At 51.4% G+C, this 21,318-nt stretch overlaps 5 protein-coding genes across 5 annotated transcripts; 4 read left to right on the top strand and 1 right to left on the bottom strand.

Annotated features, from left to right (window-relative positions):
- Positions 1 to 1,513: 1,513 nt before the first annotated feature.
- Positions 1,514 to 2,616, bottom strand: N7482_001450 (zinc-binding alcohol dehydrogenase family protein; the record flags this gene model as incomplete). Its single annotated transcript, XM_056683575.1, has 2 exons — positions 1,514 to 2,451; positions 2,505 to 2,616. 2 exons carry the CDS (start codon positions 2,614 to 2,616, stop codon positions 1,514 to 1,516), a joined length of 1,050 nt encoding a protein of 349 aa, XP_056547181.1.
- Positions 2,617 to 4,288: 1,672 nt separating this feature from the next.
- On the top strand, positions 4,289 to 11,859 carry N7482_001449 (type I polyketide synthase; the record flags this gene model as incomplete). The annotated part of the gene is made up of 8 exons (XM_056683574.1): positions 4,289 to 4,498; positions 4,567 to 4,711; positions 4,770 to 5,038; positions 5,101 to 5,463; positions 5,530 to 6,457; positions 6,553 to 10,898; positions 10,966 to 11,638; positions 11,708 to 11,859. The coding sequence occupies 8 exons, from the start codon at positions 4,289 to 4,291 to the stop codon at positions 11,857 to 11,859; spliced, it is 7,086 nt and encodes a 2,361-aa protein (XP_056547180.1).
- A 1,299-nt stretch (positions 11,860 to 13,158) lies between these two features.
- On the top strand, positions 13,159 to 14,751 carry N7482_001448 (uncharacterized protein; the record flags this gene model as incomplete). Its single annotated transcript, XM_056683573.1, has 1 exon — positions 13,159 to 14,751. The coding sequence occupies one exon, from the start codon at positions 13,159 to 13,161 to the stop codon at positions 14,749 to 14,751; it is 1,593 nt and encodes a 530-aa protein (XP_056547179.1).
- Positions 14,752 to 18,309: 3,558 nt separating this feature from the next.
- N7482_001447 (acyl-CoA desaturase) lies at positions 18,310 to 19,546 on the top strand (the record flags this gene model as incomplete). The annotated part of the gene is made up of 2 exons (XM_056683572.1): positions 18,310 to 18,520; positions 18,555 to 19,546. 2 exons carry the CDS (start codon positions 18,310 to 18,312, stop codon positions 19,544 to 19,546), a joined length of 1,203 nt encoding a protein of 400 aa, XP_056547178.1.
- A 362-nt stretch (positions 19,547 to 19,908) lies between these two features.
- Positions 19,909 to 21,117, top strand: N7482_001446 (male sterility protein-domain-containing protein; the record flags this gene model as incomplete). The annotated part of the gene is made up of 1 exon (XM_056683571.1): positions 19,909 to 21,117. The coding sequence occupies one exon, from the start codon at positions 19,909 to 19,911 to the stop codon at positions 21,115 to 21,117; it is 1,209 nt and encodes a 402-aa protein (XP_056547177.1).
- Positions 21,118 to 21,318: the final 201 nt, after the last annotated feature.

Genomic DNA, 21,318 nt, shown 5'->3' with positions numbered 1-21,318 from the left:
ATGCAGTTGCCCGGGGTGGCGAGGAGGTCATGTCGGCCATCGGATTGGTGTGGACGATGCGAAGATGCTTTCGTGATGCTTGGCAGTAGCATTCCTGGGGTAGCCCTGCTGTATCTACGACTGCCCACCGGCCTGGCTCTTTCTAGTCGAAAGGGCCTTCAAAGAACCAACATATACTCTCTTCTTCTGTCCACGTCTCTCATCCTAAGAGAAAGCTAGGTACCCGCCTTCTACTACATTGGCGCCTTCGGTCGCAACGTCCACGGCCATAGCTACCCAAACTCGAGGACGCTCCTGATCGTCCTCTACGGTGCAGGCGTCGCTGCTGATGTTGTTCATTAAACTCCAGGCCTGTATGTCGACCCCACTATATGGCGCATCTTCCAATGACGTACAAGGTCTCGAGTCAATCCTTTCCAGTCTAACGATAGGTCTTAAAGATAAAACCGTGGTTCACATTGGTATGGGCTTTACAATAGTGAGTCTTGCCTGGCTGACTTGTTCGCTTCTTGGTGGAAGCCTCGCGCAGATGAAGGAGCGGGTCGACCTTTCTTTGGTTGCCATTGCTCTGGTGAGCCGTTCGTCGAAGGCAGAAGTCAAGATCATGGCCCAATTTGGTCCCGATTAGCTTGCACCATCCACCGGTCGGTCTGCAAGCACTGACCACCTTTCCACGAACTCTCGATCGTAGAAAGGCTGCATCTAAATGTGCACGAGACATGGATTCTTGGCCTAAGTGTTTTGAAATAATGCTTGATCTGGAAGCATCCCCTTCAGCTGGCTACTTTCCCAGATAGTATGTATGAAATGCGTCCTATGTAAGGTGCTACACAGCTCCTCTGTTCAGCATCCACACCGAGGCATCATTTCTTTTTCCAAATCAAGTGGGATCAGCTTCGACGCACTGTGATGGTTCTCGCCAAGCTGCTGGAGCGCAGAGATGGTGGGGAATTGCGATCTGCGAACTGCGAACTGCTGCCGCGTTTGCAAACCACGAGAACCATCTATGTTACGAGATGAACGACCGAGTATTTTAACACGCGTGAAATGGCGACAAGGCAAACAAGTCCGTGACCATGACTGTTACTGTAAGAATCAGGGGGTTTTACAGATCCAATTATCAGTTCGTCCCGGTGGAATCGGGTTATCCCATTTCGTTGATCCGGCAGGAGAGAATGGCGGTCAGGGATGGCCGTGGCGCCACTCCCCCGCCCACCTTAAACTTTGGGTCAGATCAAATAGTTCCAATTAGCTTAATACGACAACCTTGATTTTGGGATGCCGTTCCCAACTTTTCCATTATTCCTTCGATAGTCTCGTCCCACTTGGGAGCTTTGACCCTGCCGGCAAGCACGAGGCTGGGTACCTGCTGTCACCCGAGATGCGCAAGCTCCCGCTCATGCATATGTTTACGTGATACGAACTCAAAGATCAGCGCAGGGAACTGTCCAGACCATCGTCCAGACTATGCTCGCTCGATTGCATAAGGGGTATAAAACCTCGACTTGGCATGTTACGCGGTCTCATCGACCCGATAAACTAGCTTACTGGCGCGCACCTTGCCCTCCCGTAGTAACTGGAGCCCAGCCAGGACGCCGGCCAAGCCGCCCGGCTTCACCTGGTATGGATGAGGGAGGATCCGGCGCTCATGGAGTAACTTCTGCACCAAATTCCACCACCCAATGCCGAAATCTGGGTTGCTGCTATCGGCGCAGGTTTCTTGCCCTCCCATGCGATAAGGCTCCCCCAGCACATCGTATGCCATGGAGACATGGGAATCCACATCGTCTCTCGCAGAGGGAACGTCCAGCAAGGCATTATATGTCCCTCCTGCGGAGGAGATGGCGGCACTGCAGATGGCCGATGACTGGGGCGTCGAGATGGTGTCCAGGACCAACTCCAACGCGTCATCGGTCTCTTCCCGGATCTGCTCGCCCACCTGCGGATCGTGGTAGTCGAACACCGCATCGGCCCCGAGCTCGAACATGAAGTTGCGATTGCGATCCGAGCATGTCGTCACAACCCGCAGCCCGGATAGCTTTGCTAGTTGAATGGCCAGCGTACCCGTGGCGGTGGCACCGCCATATATCAGGATGCTGAGATCGCTTTCCTCGCGGGCGTCACCAGGGAGGGGCAATTCCATGCTCTGGTAGAGATTTTGGCCCACGGTCGTTAACCCAACGCCCAAGGTGGCGGCAGCCTCGAAACTCATCGCATCAGGTATGAAAATTTGGAGATCACCCTTTGCGATCACATACTCGGCAAATGCGCCGCCATTCGGGCGGACTGCGTTGCTGCCGTGCACAAAACCCGCCACCCGGTCCCCTTTCTGGAAGGGCTTTTTAACTCGTGGGCCGACGGCCTCAACTACTCCCGCATAGTCACAGCCCACGATGGCCCCATTGCAGGGAACAAAGTCGATGTGACGCCAATCGGTGGGGTTCAAGGCAACTAGACTGTGTTTCAGTCAAGTCATCGGAAAGAGAGGCAGAAAGGCAAGATACCAGCTTTTGTTCGGACCAAAATGTAGTCATCTGGCAACTCAGGCACTGGGACATTGGATTCCAGAACCGCGCGACCCGCGCCCTGGACGATGATGGCTCTTTGTGTGGTCATCTTGCGCAGCGGTGCGGACGGGGAAAGGCGGGCGAGAATGACGGTGCGACAGCGGCTCAAGATAGCTGATAGGTGCCGAGGCAATGATTGGAGTGGCCGAGGTTTCTAGCTTGGAGCAGCCACCTCTGTGAACCTAGCACTGTCCGAAGAGACCCAGATATCGGCGAACGTCCAACCCCTGTGCACTTGCAGGTGGGGGCGAAAAGAAGCGCCGAATGGCTTCTGGTGAGCGGAGAGAAGAGCTGGGTGATCGACTGCGTACGTGGGGCAGGAGGGGCAACTGTCATCGCACGGAGTACTGTGTGTCATTCTCGAGCTCCACTAGCAAATTAGCAACAATTTCACAGAATGGCCACGAGGAGATCGAATGGGCGTGGTGTGGGTGTGCCCCAGTTCAACCGACGGTACATGGCGGCAAGCCACGGGCCAACAGGAGAAGTCCCAGTGTAGCATTGCTGTCAAGCTCAATTAGGCCAAGCTCTGGTCCCCTCGTCGCGGCTTGCGGTACTTCCAGAGCCATCGGTCCGGCCAGAACAGGAAGCCAGCCCCGGCCACTTGTTTACAGCTCGAGATGGTTACACATTTCCCCACCGACGGTCGAATAATGGTGGAGAAACGCGCGCGAACCATGGCACCAGCGCTCTTCAGCGAGCGTGTTGAACTTCCCCCGAGCGGCTGGGGGGAAATCGCGATTTCGGGGTCTGGCATCCCCGATAAGAATCTCCACCGGAGGCCTGCCAAGCGAGTCCAGCGCGCTTTCGGTTGCAATAGTGGATAAGCCAATGCGGGCCGACGGAGCACAACCCGAAGATCCCTGCCTGCATTGTGGAGCCCTCGTGCCGCGTCAAAGGGATTACCACGACGAAATACCGTGACGGGGCCTGGTAAGCTGCGGTAACAATACCGCCTCTTGAACTGCGAGGAGTGGAGCAGGGAGCATCACACTCATCATTCAGATGGCTTCCCCCGACTCTGCCGTACCACGCGGTGGCGATCTGGTTCGTTGATCAAAGGTCCCCACTCGATCCCGAGTTGATTGGGATACTCCGTACATGTATGTTGATCACCTCGCCCATGTACCGTCGATCATGGATGTAGCTGAGGGTGGGTGCCATCTAGACCGCATGCGCCTGGCTAGGAGACGAGACTATCAGGACACAGGGGTTGAAACGATCAGGAGTCCAGGTTCTGATAGAGTTGTACTTCGTACGCGCCGTATACTCCGTATACTCTGTACGAAGGGCCGGAACCAGGAATCATTCACACCACGATGCCTCGACCCACTTGCGTTTGTAATTCCGGTACGGCACCAAATCAGTGATTCCGCGCATATTAATTGGAGTGGGGAGTTTATTTCCCGCCTGTTGTCCATAGGTTGCCAGCGGAGACGGACCAGAGGGGACGTCCCGGATGGCGTTCGATCAGGGATTGTTAGGGCGGCCACTACGGTATTCCGCTAATGAGATAGCAAAGTAAATATGCAAGTGAATTATGCGACGCTGCCAACCAACATGGCACGAGTTGCGGAAGATCCTACGACCCACCAGATTGATTGAGACGCGCCCTTAGAACGCTTCAACACCAGCTTCCTATAATTGACACCCCACACCCCTCCTCCCCCTTCTTGTACCATTCCCAGAGCCCTGCCTGCACCCAATTTTCGACCGATACGATGCCCGGCCAACCAGCCGTGAATGCCGCGGACCCCGTGTTGGATGCGATCGCGGTGATCGGAATAGGATGTCGCTTTTCAGGCGGCGCGAGCTCGGTGGAGGATTTCTGGCAGATGCTCTGCGACGGCCGGACGGGACATGGAAAGATTCCCTCGAGCCGATATGAAGCTTCCGCGTGGCACCACCCTAGCCATGATCGCAAAGGCGCGGTACGAAAACCCTCCAACCACGCGACATGCGATGCTCCTGGGAAATGACGACTAATGGGGTCGAGTAGATCAACCATGACAGTGGATTCTTCCTGAAGGAGGATCCATCGTGCTTTGATGCGCCTTTCTTTTCAATTACCGCCAAGGAGGCGGCCGGAATGGACCCGGCACAGCGCTTATTGCTGGAGGTCGCCTACGAAACCTTTGAGAATGGTGAGCTCAGCTCTGGCTCTGGCGGTAGGAGGACTACCTTGGCTAAACGATACTACAGGTGGAATACCAATTGACACACTTCCCGGAAGTAACACCGCAGTGTACTCCGGTTCCATGACTAATGATTATGAGTTGCTCTCGACGAGAGATATTTATGACATGCCTCACAACTCCGCGACCGGAAATGGAAGGACTATGCTGGCTAATCGCTTATCATGGTTCTTTGATCTTCAAGGTCCGAGTATTATGATGGACACGGCCTGTTCTTCGAGTTTGACTGCCGTCCATCTGGCGGCTCAAGCGTTACGTTCTGGTGAATGTGGAATGGTGTGTACTTATACTATGTGGCGACCATACTGAGCCTGGACATGAACTGACGATCACTGCAGGCCTTGGTGACGGGGGCGAGTCTCATTTTGCACCCCAACTTTACACAGAGACTGTCCTACATGCACATGATGAGCCCAGACGGTATTAGCCACTCGTTTGATGAGTCGGCAAATGGATATGGGCGAGGAGAAGGCATTGGTGCAGTGCTGCTGAAGCCCGTTTCGGCCGCGTTGGCTGATGGAGATCACATCCGAGCGATCATCCGCGGCACAGGAATCAATCAGGATGGACGGACTCCTGGAATTACCTTGCCGAGCCCAACAGCGCAGGCCAACCTGATCCGCTCCACCTACGAGCGACATGGTCTTTCAATGAGAGACACTGCTTATTTTGAAGCCCATGGAACGGGTACCCCAGTCGGGGTAAGTGAAACGCCTCCATTGGAGAGTCGCCTTGGCACCCATTCACTAAAGTCGATCTATTCATAGGATCCCATAGAGCTGTCTGCGGTCGGAATGACCCTAGGCCAAGCACGAACATCGACGGATGAGCCGATTTACGTGGGTTCTGTGAAGACCAACCTCGGTCATACCGAAGGAGCCGCTGGCGTGGCTAGTTTGATCAAAGTCGTGCTCTGTTTAGAGAAAGGTATCCTGGTTCCAAATGCCGGGTTCAAAAACATCAACCCGAAGATCCGACTTGATGATTGGCGTATTCGACTGAGCAATGAAACGATACCCTGGCCAGAACATCTTCCCCAAAGAGCTAGTATCAACTCATTTGGATTTGGTGGATCGAACGCGCATATTATTGTTGAAAGCACTAAGAACGCTTTCCGGGTCCCCGAGGAGGATAAAGAGGCGGCCCCTCATGTGGTGGTGTTCTCGACATTCGATCAAGCTGGCATTGATCGCCTTGGCCAAAATTGGAGCGACTTCATTCAACGCCAGCAGCAGGCCGAACGCGAGGTATCATTAAAAGATCTTGCACATACAATGCTGACTCGGCGGTCGCATTTGGGCTTCCGCAGCTTTGCCGTCGCCAACTCACTTGACCAACTACAGACTGCCTTGGCGAAGGGACTTCCCAAGTTTTCTCGAGCCAGTCGCAAAGCGCAGACAAGGCTGGCATTTATTTTCACCGGACAGGGTGGCCAGTGGGCCGGAATGGGCAAGGAGCTTCTAAAAGTTGCCACTTTCCAGGAAAGCATGGCGCGATCACAAGAGATCCTCTCATCGCTAGGATGTCCCTTTGATATGCTTCAGGAACTGCAAGCCGAGGCAAAGGACAGTCACATCAACCGACCCGATCGCAGCCAGCCTATTACTTGTGCGCTTCAGATTGCTCTGGTTGATCTTTTGGCCAGCTGGTCCGTTTACCCCAACGCGGTCGCTGGTCATTCTAGTGGTGAAATTGGTACGAGCTGTTTTCTATTCCTGCACCTGGATCCCTCCAGACCTCATTCTGCACGATTGCATTATTAATGAGCTAACCCTTTCATTTTCACCTAGCCGCTGCATATGCTGCTGGATATCTGTCTCACGCAGATGCCTTGCGAGTTGCATGGTTCCGCGGCTTTTTCTCTCAGCAGATTTCGGAGAGCGACAGAAGAGGTGGCATGCTCGCTACGGGAATCTCATCAGAGGACGCGCAGAAGTATCTAGATGAACTACCACCCCGGTCAGTTGTTGTTGCCTGTGTGAACAGTCCTTCAAGCACAACTCTTTCGGGTGATGTGGATTTGATCGACCAGCTTGAGAAGAAGCTACAGCAAGATGGTCACTTTGCGCGCAAGCTGCGCATTGACACTGCGTACCATTCTCCCCATATGGAAGAACTGGTTGAGGTTGTGGGGAACGCCATCGATTGCATCAAGCCGGAAGATAGACATAGTGGATCGATCCCTATGTTGTCTTCCGTCACCAAGGAACGTGTCCATTCTGCGGAGCTTGGTGGACCCTACTGGGTACGAAACATGGTCAGCCCGGTCGAATTCACGGCCGCAGTCTCACAGCTCGCAAATTTGAGCGAATCTAGCAAGACCCGCCGACGGCCGGTTCCTATTAAATGGACTACCTTGTTCGAGATCGGCCCTCATTCCGTTTTGAAGGGACCAGTCACGCAAATTCTACAGAAAGTTAACTCCAGCATGACGACAATTCCCTACCATACGTTGGTGGCACGAAACAAAAACGCTTTGCAAACATCACTGGAGGTTGCTGGAGCTCTCTGGAGCACAGGGCATGCAATCGATCTTGCGGCAGTCAACAATAGTGTCGACTCTGCTACTCCCATGATGGTTGCTGATTTGCCTTCCTATCCATGGAACCACCAGACGTCTTTTTGGCACGAACCCTTGGAGACAGCCCAGTTGAGACAGCGCAAGCATCCGCGTCATGATATTCTGGGAGCTCCACTGGACTATCAGAACGCCCTCGAGCCGCGCTGGAGGAACTTCTTGCGACTGTCGGAAAATCCATGGATGGCTGATCATATTGTGGCCGGGTCTATTGTTTTCCCCGCAGCCGGTATGATGGTCATGGCTATCGAGGCCGCACGGCAGCTTGCAGATGGGCAGGGCAAAATGAAGGGCATAGAGTTCCAAGATGTTCACTTCATGCGAGGAGTGGTTGTTCCCGACGAAGAACGCGGCCTAGAAACCGTTCTTCAAGTCTCGCCCCATCCAGGCATGGCCGGTTGGTATGACTTTGGAATCTTCTCTCTTCCATCTGGAGGTGGTTGGATCCAACATGCGAAGGGTACATTTGCCCCCCGGTTTGAGAACCGAGAAGACAACGAGAATGCGGCAAACTGGGAAGCAACCCTGGCGCACATCAAAGATACGCAGTCCGTCGCGCAAAAGGCCGATATTGACCAAGCGTACCAATGGCTGTCCCACACCGGAGGACTCACCGTAGGCCCATGTTTCAGGACCATTACGGGTGTTTCCTTCTGCGAGTCAGAGCCTCGCATCTGGCTCTCGGGAGTTGTCACAGACACGAAGCAAGGAATGCCCTATGAGAAGGAGACCCCCAGCTTCATTCATCCCACAACTCTCGATTGCCTCTTCCAGTCTGCTCTGCTGTCATGCTCAGAGGCTCTCTTGAGCAGCAACGCTAATATTCCCATTGGCGTGGATCATGTTTACATCTCTGATTGTTTCCAACCTCAACCCGGCGAGCCATTCCTCGTCCACACGGAGAGTCAGTGGCGAGACGGCAAGTCACGATCACAGTGCATTGCGTCGGACCCATCCCTGTCACAGCCATGGATCACCTTCGAAGGAGTTCATCTTGGCCGTCTGCCCTTCAATCCAAACTCGCAAAAGCAAGAGGAAGCAGGCTCTCAAAGCCGATACTCATCTGTTGTGTGGGATGAGCATTTGGAATCGCCGATTATTACTAGTCGACTCTGCCCCGATGGGAAGAAAAGCACAGCTGTGGAAGTCAGTGAACTACAGTTGACCGATTGGGTCGAGCGTCTCTGCCATACCAACGGTGATGGAAGTGCGCTCGTCGCTATTTCCGACACAACGAATTCTTGGATTCGAGATCTCGCAAAGCTTACCCCCGGCGCTGGAAGGCGACCTTGCCTGGGCAAGGTCACCACGGTCTTGAGTGGCCTGATGACTGAGACGAACGGTGATGCATCCCCCGAGAATGATGTTTTAGGGTCTCGCGTCGTGTCACTTGCTACCCTGGACGACCTTCCCTCTGCTTCACTTTCAGACCAGACATTTGACGTGGTTATTCTCGATGACCTCCGTGTATGGCAAGATAAAACCTCTCAATCTCTTCTCCCCTTCCTGAGCAATATTCTTGACCGCGGAGGCTTTTCCGCATTGCGCGTGTCAGACGCAACCATAACTCCTGCTGCAGCGATTCTTCAGTCCGTTGATGGCTTGGACATCCACAGCCTGACAGCAGATCGCAACTTCATCATTGCACGCAAGAAGCCAGCCTCTTGGACCACGGATTCCGAGATCTATGTTTTGACTCCACATGCTCAGTCAAACTCCCCGTCCGTGTTCGCCCATCTTGAAAAGGTGTTCGCCACTCATAACGTTCGCGTCGTGCCCATTGGACTGGACCAGGTATCGGAGCAGGCCGGGAAAACAGTGGTCTCGTTGCTCGATTTGGCCGGCCCTTGGGTAACCAGCTGGTCAGCAAATGACCTGCAAAAGCTCCAAGAGCTCATTCGAGCCCAATATGTTCTCTGGGTCTCGCCTTTCTGGAGCCAAGGAGCTGTTGAGAACGCTGGGCACGGCGCTACAGCCGGTCTTCTGCGAACCCTGCGAAACGAACATTGGAATACTACCATTCCCCAGCTTCTTGTGGATGTTGACGACTTGCAGGACGAATTTGGTCTGGCTTGTGGAATCCTGCAGGTCATGCAACTCACCATGCAGGAGAGCTCACGCCGCGCTGATCTCGAATATCGTCTGACAAAGAGCCGGCTGTTGGTCCCCCGAGTCCTTGAGACTTCGGCTATGGATGAGGCCATGCACACCCTATTGAAGGGGCCTAGACCCGTTCTTGAGGACCTGAGTCTTCATTCCAGGCCCCTTGAACTGAAACTCCAGGACGGAAAGGACGCGCACTGGGTGGAGCAACAAGTTCCCGAAGAACAGATCCGACCCGATCAGGTCGAGCTTAAGGTTGAGATGGCCACGGTCTTTGACTCGAACGGGGACGTGAGCAAGTCCCCCGAAACAGCTCTTCCCCTATTTGAAATTGTTGGAAGAGTCAATCAAGTCGGATCGGGGGTACACGACTTGGCCGTTGGCGACAAAGTGCTGACTTTGACCTCCGCTGAATCGGGCCTTTCCACGACATTACGGGTACCTGAGAGTGATACCATCAAAATGCCTGCCGATGCCGATTCGGCCCAGGCTATATCAGCCCCGCTCGCGTATCTGAACGCGCATCATGTCCTCACAGAGGTTGGTCGCCTAGACTCGGGCTCCTCTGTCCTTCTAGTCGGATCAATCAGCCAGACTCTTCGGTCAATGATTGACTTTGCTCTGAGCTTGAATATGCTGGTCATTGTGGCTACAGATTGCCAAAACACTACAGATATCCTTAGCTCTCGCTACCCAGACTTGAAGGATCGAATTCTGGGCATCCACGGTAGCCTAGAGACGAGCGTATCTAGGCTGACCAATGGATGCGGAGTTGATGCCACGATCTCTTTCTTGGGCGGATATCCCGGGCGGGTTGCTGCAAGATGTCTAGTTGCAGGAGGACAGTACATCAATCTGTCAAACGAGATGAAACTCAGTGCACTCCCGGAGAGTTTCATCGACAGCGGTAGCACGTTCTCCTCGCCGCGTCTGCGAAGAACATTCTCAGAGAAGCCTGGTAGCCTCCATGCTTCCATTCGCCATGTGATAAACTTCATGAAAGACCATCAAATGTTGGAGCGCGTGGAAGCGTATCCCCTCTTCCCTGTGTCTGACATTCAGAAGGCCTTCCAAACTTCCAAAGAGACCACTGGCAGAGTGATCGTTGATCTTCAGGCTCCGGGTCAGGTCCTGATTGTGCCGCCAATGCCAGAGCTTACAGGACTACCAGCGGAGAAGACCTATATCCTGGCCGGTGGACTAGGCAATCTCGGCCTTGCGTTCGCCGAGACATTGGTTGAGTCTGGAGCTCGCCATTTGGTGTTCCTTGGGCGCTCTGGCGTTGCTCAGCAAGAACAGCAAATTGCCCTTGATCTTCTTCGCGGTCGAGGATGTGGCATAGATGTTGTACGATGCGATATTTCCAAAATGGAAGACATCGACCATCTTTCGTCCGAAATTCGCAACCGAAACTGGGAGGTTGCCGGTGTAATTCAATGCACAACCGTTCTAAAGGTGATTGATTCAATTATTCTTCCGTTTACTTTCATGATCTTAGCTAACTTGTACTCCCTTTTGATAGGATGCCATGTTCGAGAATATGACCTTCGAGGAGTGGACCCAATCAACCGATTCCAAGATTCAGGGAACATTGAACTTGCATCGACTGTGCTCAGAAAAGGAAGGGTTGTCCTTCTTCGTGGCATTATCCTCCGTGGCAAGTGTCATTGGTAATATGGGCCAGGCTAACTATTCTGCTGGCAACGGCTTCATCGATGCCCTTATGGAATGGCGACGGAACCATGGTCTTGTGGGCCATTCTATCAATATCGGACTCGTTCCCGATGCTAGTGGACTCAGTGACATTGCCGAAGACGAGGAGCAACGACGCCGCCGATACAAACATCTCGAAGGCACAGAAATCATGACCCATGAGCTTCAGACCCTTCTTCGGGTCATAATTAACAGCAAGCTCTCTCTGCCGCCTCAGATCATCGCCGGTATGACCGACTCTCTGTCCCGCAAGAATGCCCCATCCGCATGGCTTTTCGATCGGAAATTTGATCACCGGCTTTGCCTTGCGGTCGACGACAGCGATTCATCTATTATATCCACCAGCGCATTGCTCAAGGAGGCTGAGTCCACGGATGCAGCGGCTCAGATTGTTCTCGACGCACTAAGTGAATATCTGGCCAACGCAATGGCTACTACAGCCGACTCTATCGACGCCGATTTGCCCTTATCAGCCTTGGGTGGTACGTTCCGACTAATTTCCCCGTCCCCTGTTATTGACATGGTGCTACGGTACTGACAATCTCCACTAGTTGATTCCCTGAAAGCCACTGACGTCCAGAATTGGGTGTCGCGCGAATTGGGGGCGGAGCTATCCTCGTTCGAATTCCTAGGCTCCCAACCGACCAAGACACTCGCCAAGAAAATTGCTTCGGCTAGCTCCTACGTCTCAGTGTCAAGCTAAATATGCACGCATCGTGCCAGCAACGCTATGCAAGTACATGTTGATAAGGAGGAGCGCTTCAATTCGTAATTTATCGATATTTTTTTTCCTCTCTCTTTTGCTCGGAGGTGTGACTTTCGTTTGCGTGATCGGCTTCTAGAGTGTGACAATCTTGCAGGTGCTCTCGTCTTGTGATAGTTTTCTATAGGACTCTAGTTGTTATGGGTCTCGTATGAATCCACGATCTTGAATTTCAGACCGGACATCCGAATCCTGCTGGTATTTTACATACAATACCGCGTTCCGAAACATTCCAGTATCTGTCATGTTCGTATGGAAATGGTGTAAAGATGGATGCCGATCGGGGCCTCCACGATTGTGCTTATGTACACCGGCGGGTCGCGGCCGGCGTCCGTCGCCCGTCGCTCGGTTGGTCTTGCCCATCACATGCAGTGGAATAGGCAAAATGTCGACCACCGAAGTGACCACCCCGCCTCGGGGGCCGCTGTACGTGCAATCCTTCTGGAGCCACTCCACCTGCCATCGTCGAAGCTCGCTGGGCGAAGGACAAAGGGCGATTGGTGGAAGTGGGGACGAGAGCATGTTCGCCCGGCGCCACCGAACTAAACTGAACCTAAACTGAACTAACCCGGTTTTCGTTAGTTCGCCCAACAGCTCTGGGGCCTCAGACGGAACAGGCGGGATAGATGTTCCCGCGATCGTGGCCCTGGAAACGCAAATCCCCCTGGGTATCGTCGATCCCTCCAAATCACAATGTCATTGCTGTAAAAGTTCTGACCAAATTTAGGAGATCTCGGAAGCTCCACCAGGTCGGAGGTTCGTTGAGGACAGCCAATGCATGTTTAGTCCCCACGTCTATCGGGGCCACGCCGCGGACGGCCGAGGGTCTCCGGATTTCGCCTTAATCCTGGCAAGTGTCTGGCACTAAAGGGTAATGTGGCAATGACTTGTGGATCCCCAATATAGGCGCTGGCCCAAAGTCCCAATCTTGCAATGTCCCGCTCTGATCAGCGAGGAGGTCGTGGATGTGGCCCTGCGTGGGAAGGCCAATTGGTAGCCAATGCATATCCACGCCGGCAGGCTGTCTTGCCATGGATTCAGTGCCCCGCTTATGGTACAAGCCAGGAATGGTGGGCTCTCGAAACAGGTTGAGAAAGTCTTTTCTCGCTCGTTATTCGCCATTCAGTCTTGCCGCAACTTGTGCATGGCCGCTGCTGGTCTCCCTTAAGGCTCCTTTGGCCGCACACTCCCCGGGTCTTCTCTTTCCCTTTGCTCCTGTCTTCCTATATACGCTTTGCCATGGCGGACCCCGAAAAGAGTGATGCATGCGTGCTAGCATCCCCGGCCGAGGCAGTTTGCCCTCCATCCGGCCCCAATGATGCCGTTGCCTCAGATAACGAGAAAGTGGTGAAGAAGAGGGTGCCCAAAAAGCCCACTCACAGGCGCAATATCTCTATCACTCTGGAAGATCTGGAGGCGCAGACTAATTCCGACCTCCCGCGGAAACGGTTTGCGTATTTGCGGTATGCCGTGTTCACAATGTACCGGAGGCTCTTCACGGTCGTGTTTCTGATCAACTTGGCGTGCTTCATCTATGTGATGGTCTCTCATCGACAGATTCTGCCACTTGTGAATGCAACAGCAGTAAACTTGGTCGCGTGTGGTCTCGCCCGTCATCCAGTAGTAGTCAACTGCATCTACAGAGTGGTGTGTTCGCTTCCTAGGTCGGCACCACTTTTCATGCGCCGCATGGCGGCGAAGGCAGCCCACTACGGTGGCGTTCACAGCGGCTGTGGCACTGCATCTTTGGTGTGGTACGCGGGCTTTGTTGGTGTCGCGTCCAAAATGTACTGGACGTCAACTCCAATTAGTTCCATAACGGACCACACATTCTCAACAGCCCCGATCGCAGTCGCCTATGTGATCCTTGTGCTTCTGCTGGTGATGATCGTGGTAGCATACCCCGTTTTCCGCCGGAAAATGCATGACTACTTCGAGCTCACTCACCGCTTCACTTCATGGCTCATTCTGGCTCTGTTTATTGTCTTGGTGATGCTCTTTGCCAACGATATCGGGAGGGCGGAAGAGAAGTCCTTAGGCTATGCCCTAGTCACGCTCCCGGCCTTCTGGCTCTTGATCGCTGCCGTGGTTGCAATAGCCCACCCATGGTTGCTTTTGCGCAGGATTCCGGTACAGACAGATGCTCTCTCTCCGCACGCGATCCGACTACACTTCAGTCACACGCCAATCAGCTTTGCGAAAGGCATTCAAGTGTCGAAGCACCCTCTCCGCGACTGGCACAGTTTTGCCGGCTTCCCAGACCCTTCTGAATCACTTGAAAACATCAAGAGAATCCCAACTGAGCCTTCTGGCCCCACCCGACCCCCCGGGGCCTACAAAAAGGGCCACAGAAGGAATCAAGAGAGTTGGTCTATTGTGGTGTCGAAGGCAGGAGATTGGACGGCTGATACAATTAGCAAGCCGCCTACCCATGTATGGAAACGCGGGGCCCTAATGCGTGGCGTTGGCTACGGTCTACGCCTTTTCCATCGCATCATTATCGTGACCACAGGATCTGGAATTGGGCCGTGCCTCGGGTTTCTGGGCGATGAACGCCGCCCATTGATCAAGGTCGTCTGGCAGACCCGTAACCCAGTCAAAACATACGGCCAGGGTGTGATTGATCTCGTCCATCAAATGGGGCCAGATCCAATTATTTTGGACACCTCTCGGGATGGCCGTATTGACATGCTCCCTATCGTCCGACAACAAGTGGAAGAATTCGAGGCGGAAGCTGTGTTCGTCATCAGCAACCCTCCAATCACCCGCAAAATTGTTTACGAATTTGAATCTCATGGAATCCCGGCTTACGGGCCGATTTTTGATTCATGATACGTGTCACGCATTGCTTGGCTTATGTTTGTTTCTGGGCGATTCGTTGTATTCTGGATCCTGCAGCTCACAAATTCTGTGCATCGCAGGTATCGAGCAGGAGAAAAAAGAGACATGGAGGAGAGAAAAGAATGAGTAAATGATTAAAAATTGCATTGGATGCAGGGTTGAGAGGACATTGGTAACTTATCATTATGGTTCTATAATATATGGCAGGGAACGATATACGTCAAGATACGACGCAGGAACACATCATAATATAGACTGCATTTCCTATCTATAAGTATAGTGCCTATTTGACACGGTTGAAGTTAAACGCGTAGCAATTTTGGTAGAAAACGGTTCTGTCGCGGGAATGAACGGCATGGTATAACTAGAAATCCTGTTTTTAAAATATTATCTGGGGTGTTTATGATGACTATTGCTGTATAGCAAGGAGGAAAAGCAATGGTACGAATGGCATCTTTAGTCCGAACACCAGATTATCCTTCTTCTCACCCGGGTCTGAGCGAAATATAGAGACAGTCTAATAAGTCTAGTAGTCTAGCATGAATTCTATCATGTCCGTGAAAGCCGCTAGAACTGCCATGCATATGACACGTTCTACTCCAGTGGTTCATGCGCATGTGAGCCCCTCTCTCGCCTAGTCACCGTAATGCCCGTTCTTGCACGTGGATGGGGTAGGCAGACGTCGGGCTTAGCTTCAAATGTAATCTTACCGTTGAGATAGTACCCGGGTCGCCATGCTCTTGGTCTGTCAAATGCCGAAAGCATATCCCTCTTCCTCTCCCAAGAGTCCCACATGGGCGGGGCCAACCCAAATATCCTTTGTTGTCGGGGTCTGTCCTATTTATTTTGGGAAACTTTAATCGTTGGATCGCGCATGATCCCGGGGTCATTGCGCACCAGTGCGAGAAAATAAGGTGCAGCTGAGGTGAATGGCTCCACTTCCTCGGTGCAGCCAAAGGACTAGCCGCACATAAGTCTCATACTTTAAACTAGTGGGCTGATAATGTGTACATGTTGTGTGACCGAAGTGGATCCTATATCATGCGGGTTCAATCACGCGGCCCGGCTTAACCAGCAGAGAAATTGTTTAATTCTCACTACTGTCTCGGATCGAGTGGCGTTCTAGCAGCTCATGTTAGTGATTTCCTTAAATATACGGGGTGCGAGCCAATAGGCTTAGTACGGAGACCCTAGGTGTTAACAGGAATTATCGAAGCCCGTATGAATATTTTCAACAATGTTAAGAGTGTTGCTCCACTCTAGGACATCAAAATGTGGGGATTAATCGATCTCAACCCTTAACCCATCCCGCACGCACCATGGTTTACGATAAATACTACCTGTTCTGCTGGGAACAAATCCATCAGCTGTTCTTAAGAGTGTGTCCCGTTCCATGGCTTCGACATAACCTATTGTACGTGGTATGTGGGTTCCTCAACCATAGTTTTTTGTTTGACTGGGCGTGAAAATGTGCCCATTCTGCTCCTTTGGCCTGGATCATGCCGTGGGATTCACTAGCCTTCTTCCATAGCAATGGCAATAATATCATGCAACGCGTGTTTTCGGTGATGATGATGATGATAACTCTATTAACCTAATGCAGCCCAGCTACTGCGCAGTGGCTATGTAGGCGCTTCCTCCGGCGGAAGCAAGAGCTAACCGAGCGCCTCCGAAACGCAGTAAAATAGTAAATACAAAGGAGAACGGCGTTTTGCCAAACAAATGCAGCTGAAAATCAGCCCAGTACCGTAACCATACGCCCTCAATAGTCAAATCCCACTGTTTTCCTCCCTCATTTCATCCTCTCGCCTTCGCCTTGTATTGCCATCTTCCACCTCCGGCAGTGTGTAGCTGCTTGCTTCCTTCGATTGGTGTTTCCTGCCACGTAGGCTGGCCTCACCTGTTGAGATGTGACCGGTTGGCGTAGCGTATTGAGTTGTATTCGTCCCCGCCCGTCTCAGGTTGAGCTGGGGTTTGACGGTCCTATTGCACATCGTCTTCGCCGCCTGTTCCCCTGCCAGATTCGCTGTCTCTGGCCATTGTTTCGTCGTCTTCTGGTTCCGGGTCAGGGTCAGGATCTAGCGTCTTGTCAGCATCTGGCTTAGCGTCAGCATCTGGCTCAGCGTCAGGGTCTGGCTCTGGCTCGATCTCTGTCTGTCGGAACTGGCGAAGAAGACCTGTTTGCAACATGAATTCGGCCACGTCGCGTGTTTTCGGGTCAGCTGTCTATTGATCGTTGTGCAGCTTTTATTGACACGCCTGCCTATCCGTGACCGTTGCCGTCCTCGCAAACATCAACCGTAGTATTGGGTAACATTATATGTTGACTTGGAAAATATATATCCCCTGTTGGGTTCAACCACGATGTTTCACGACTCCATATCTCCAACTACAGAAACTGTAGATTACTCAAAGTAGCACTTTCAAGGGGAATCATTCTGTTATCCTGCAGTCTATAGCTCAATAACATAAGAATATTCGCTAGGTAGTCAAGTACACTAATTTAACTAAGCTATTGGTATTGTTGTAAAGCATGACTTCGTTTGTTTGGTTTGCAATCATTTTGCAGCCGGCATCGAAGGTGCCCAAAATCGGCGACCTTCGAAATGATATTAATTTTAAGCTCGATAGGATAGCCAATGGGTACTTCTCTCTAGTTTTGCAAAAAAGCTCCACAACGTCAACGAAAGTACGGTTTTTATATTTCGTTGATGATAAAATGGTAGAAAATGAGATTAAATGCCCGCAGATCAAGACCCGTCAACGAGGAGCGTTCACGCGTGAAGAAAAGCCCTATGCAGCGGCTCTATTAAACCTTGGGAGGATCAGTGATGGCGCGAATATTCTTACTGCTGATGCGGTCTTTGGCAATAACAATGCGATCATGCGCCGAATTGCGCTGCTCTCGAAGACCTCATACGCCTTTGCGTGCTGTTAACCGGGCCTCGGTGCTGAATATCAAGAGTAGCGCGAATTTGATTGGCCAAATATGTATGGAGCGTTCCCTGAATCTGGTTTAGCATGCTACGTGACATCCTGCTATTCCGCTGTGATGCATTTTCTAATGACGTACTTACAGCATGTTCCACGCAGATTCTCCCTTGATCAGCGTACCCTCGCATCTGGAGATTGCTATCTCTCTACAATTCCTTTCATCGACTATTACAGGTTCAAAGCAGGAAAAATAGGCAAACATGGACTTGGCAGCTTCAATTATTGAGTTTTTTCTTTTTCGTGGAGTTATACTAGCTTGGTCCATGCGTCTGATTAATCATTGGTACGGAGGACACTGCAACGTCCCAGCGGTCTGTGCTGCACTAACGGTGAATGATTTTTCGCGGCTAGTGCTGCAAGGGCTGTCGTGTAACCCAAGCTCTGTAAAGTACACTATGCCTCCGCATACGTGGATTTGCTTGCCTTGTGGCCTTGGCTTATGCAAGGGGTATTTGAGAGTTGAAGCAAACATGAAAATCTGGGCCAGGGTAAGAAAGATTCCAGTTGACTGTGTTTAACTACATCTTCAATCCTGATCCAAAGGGCTTAACTACGATGGCCAAATCCACGGAGAAGAATGCCGGTGATTTCACTTGGGCCCATGAAATCCGATGGTACTGCAAAAATCTAGACCTATTTCACTTTATTTTCCTGGTTGTGATCCCGGTTGCTATCTGTTTTATCGCCCCACATGTTGCTCTTACACGCAACAGCTTTTTGATGGCGCTGATACTTCATATTGTTGGAGGAATGAGTATCACTGTTGGTAGGTAAAGCCAAAGATAGGATCCGGCTTCTAGACAGTCTAACAAGTCATACTGATACCGTGCCAGGCTATCATCGATTATGGGCACACCGTTCATACACAGCTCATCTTGTACTCCAATATTTTCTCGCTATTATGGGAGCAGCACAATGCCAATGGTCTATCCTGTGGTGGGTACAGCATCATCGCGCCCATCACCAATATACGGACACCGATAAAGATCCTTATGATGCCCGGCGAGGACTTCTATTTTCACATATAGGTTGGCTTGTGGGACTGAGTCCTGCTGAATGGGGCAAAGTCGATGTGTCCGACCTAGCAATGGACCCTGTGGTCCGCTGGCAGCGCCGCTACTATGTCATAATTGCGATTCTGGTTTGCGTGGGAATGCCCACAGCAATCGCCCACTTTGGCTGGAATGATTGGAGAGGAGGGCTCCTGTATGGTGGCGTTGGACGAACGATCGTGACACATCATTCTACGTTCTTGGTGAACTCCATAGCACATGCGCCTTGGGCGGGTTACCGACCATACTCAACTAAATGGACCGCAACAAATGTTCCACTGGTTGCCATCCTAGCAGCTGGAGAGGGTAGTCACAACTTCCATCATGCATTTCCTCGGGACTATCGGAACGGCATACAATGGATTGAATTGGACTGGTCTCGGGCTGTGATCGAACTTTGTGAGAAACTTGGAATTGCGTGGGATTTGGTGATCACAAGCCCGGACGAGACGAATAAAGGTCAGCGAAATCACATAGAACAAGCTGGTTTGGCAACGAAGATAACGATGGATTGGAAAGATTACGTGCACCAAGCTGACCGAGGCCGCTGTCTGATTTGTATCAAAGACGTTGTGTATGACATTGCAGATTTCATGACGGAACATCCTGGGGGTGCAGAGCTTCTTCAGAAATTTGTTGGCAAAGATGCGACGGAAGGTTATTTAGGTGATACTCACCTGCATTCAACACATGCTGATGGTCTTTTGGCAACTCGAAGTATTGGTGTTGTCAATAGATGAGTGCAGGAAACCATGATTAATTCAACATTTTATCACCCATGCAAGGTTTATGGTACTAGACTTAGAACCAGGGCCTAGTTCCCAAATTTCTTTTATTCCCTTTATTTGTTTTCTGGTCATGCAGGGTTATATTCATCTTCTACCCGCAGATCTTACTGCTCAGCTGCAATGATCAGCATGGACCATCTTCAAGGGGGCATGTGCAGAGGGGGGGGGGAGTGGGTTGAATTCATCTTGCATTCGTCGTACGCGCTTACTTACCTTGCTCTTATAATCAAATCTCTCTCTACAGAAGGCTCCTGCTGGATTATTTTCAGAAACCTTTAAGAGTTTAATTTGTCATCTCATCGTCTGATCAACTCATGACTGAGACTCTACCTTCAGTTGACTGGTATCAGGACCAGGTTGTCTTTTTGACTGGTGCAACTGGCAACCTGGGAGGATGTCTTTTATACAAGCTGGCGCTGAAATTGCCGACCAAGAAAATTTATGTACTTTGTCGAGGTTCTATTCGCCAGACAATTGAGAAATGGGAAGCATCGATGCCGGAGGAAGCTCCAGACATTCTCGATTCAGGGAAAATCCACTTCGTCATTGGGGATATTACGCTGTGCCAGTTTGGATTGAAAGCGCTTGACTTGGAGACTCTGCAAAAAGAGGTGTCGGTCGTCATCCACTCGGCTGCTACGATTGCCATTTTTCAAGACCTCGCTGTGGCTGTCCGCAATCATTGCCACCCTGTCCAAACATTGATGGAACTGCTGGAAACGTTTGATCGGCTGGAAACGTTTGTTTACATTTCCTCTATGTCGGTGAACACTTTTCTCCCTGCGGGGGTAGTCACGGAAAAAATATACCCTGTGACGAATGATGAGGTTCTTGCTGAAACCCATGTAGCGTCCACTCTGGCTACGGGCCAATCCTCATACCCTGGCGCATTTCCCGTGTCTTATGCAGAGGCCAAATACCTCAGTGAGAGAGTGGTGCTTGAGAGTAAGCCCTCATTCTCAGTTCTGATTGTTCGGCCATCAAGCATTGGCCCCGCGATTCAAGACCCGTACCCCTTTTATGGGCCTCATGACTCTATTCCGGGCCACTCCTTCCTGCATTTGCTCCTGGAGAACCCAAACTACCGGACATACAATGGAACGAAGAGGTTCTCGCAGAATATGATCATGGACGAGATACCAGTCGACATAGCGGCAAATGTTTGTCTCCTGCATATTGCGAGCGGTACTAAGGGGATTATCCATGCAGGCTGCCAGCTACATGTATCCCTCACCACCAGTGAACTAGCAACAATATGCGAACAGTACACGCCAAAAGAGGTACTCAAGCAAATTGCCAAAGTAAACTTTGACCAGAATGGAGCCTTAGCCAAGCGTGTTGGTGAAGCCTTCGAGAGCAGTCACCGAGATTGGACCTTTGATTGTTCAAGATCGCTGCATTTGAAAGGGATGGAAGGGGTGATCGGACTTTGTTTCCCAAACCACGATGGCAATCAATTTCTCCAGGAGCGTGTTCGGAGACAAGTCCGTCGAATTGTACGGAAAATCAACGAGCAGGAATGACCCTTTTGCGATGTTATAACTGTAAAGTTTACGAAAATGTGATATTGTTTTCTATTGCTGAGTGAAAGCTGTCTATTTACACTCTAAAATTACAGCTGATTTCCTCGTCATAATAGAACGAACGTAAGATCGGTTGATGACGTTGTAAGCGCAACAATGGCTCTTCGTTTCTTGTGCTTCTTATTATGGAGTTATTCCGAC

The sequence above is a fragment of the Penicillium canariense genome, assembly GCF_028826845.1.
Source record: "Penicillium canariense strain IBT 26290 chromosome Unknown utg000001l_segment0_segment0, whole genome shotgun sequence".
Lineage (NCBI taxonomy): Eukaryota > Fungi > Ascomycota > Eurotiomycetes > Eurotiales > Aspergillaceae > Penicillium > Penicillium canariense.
This window is presented reverse-complemented; position numbering and strand designations above follow the sequence as displayed.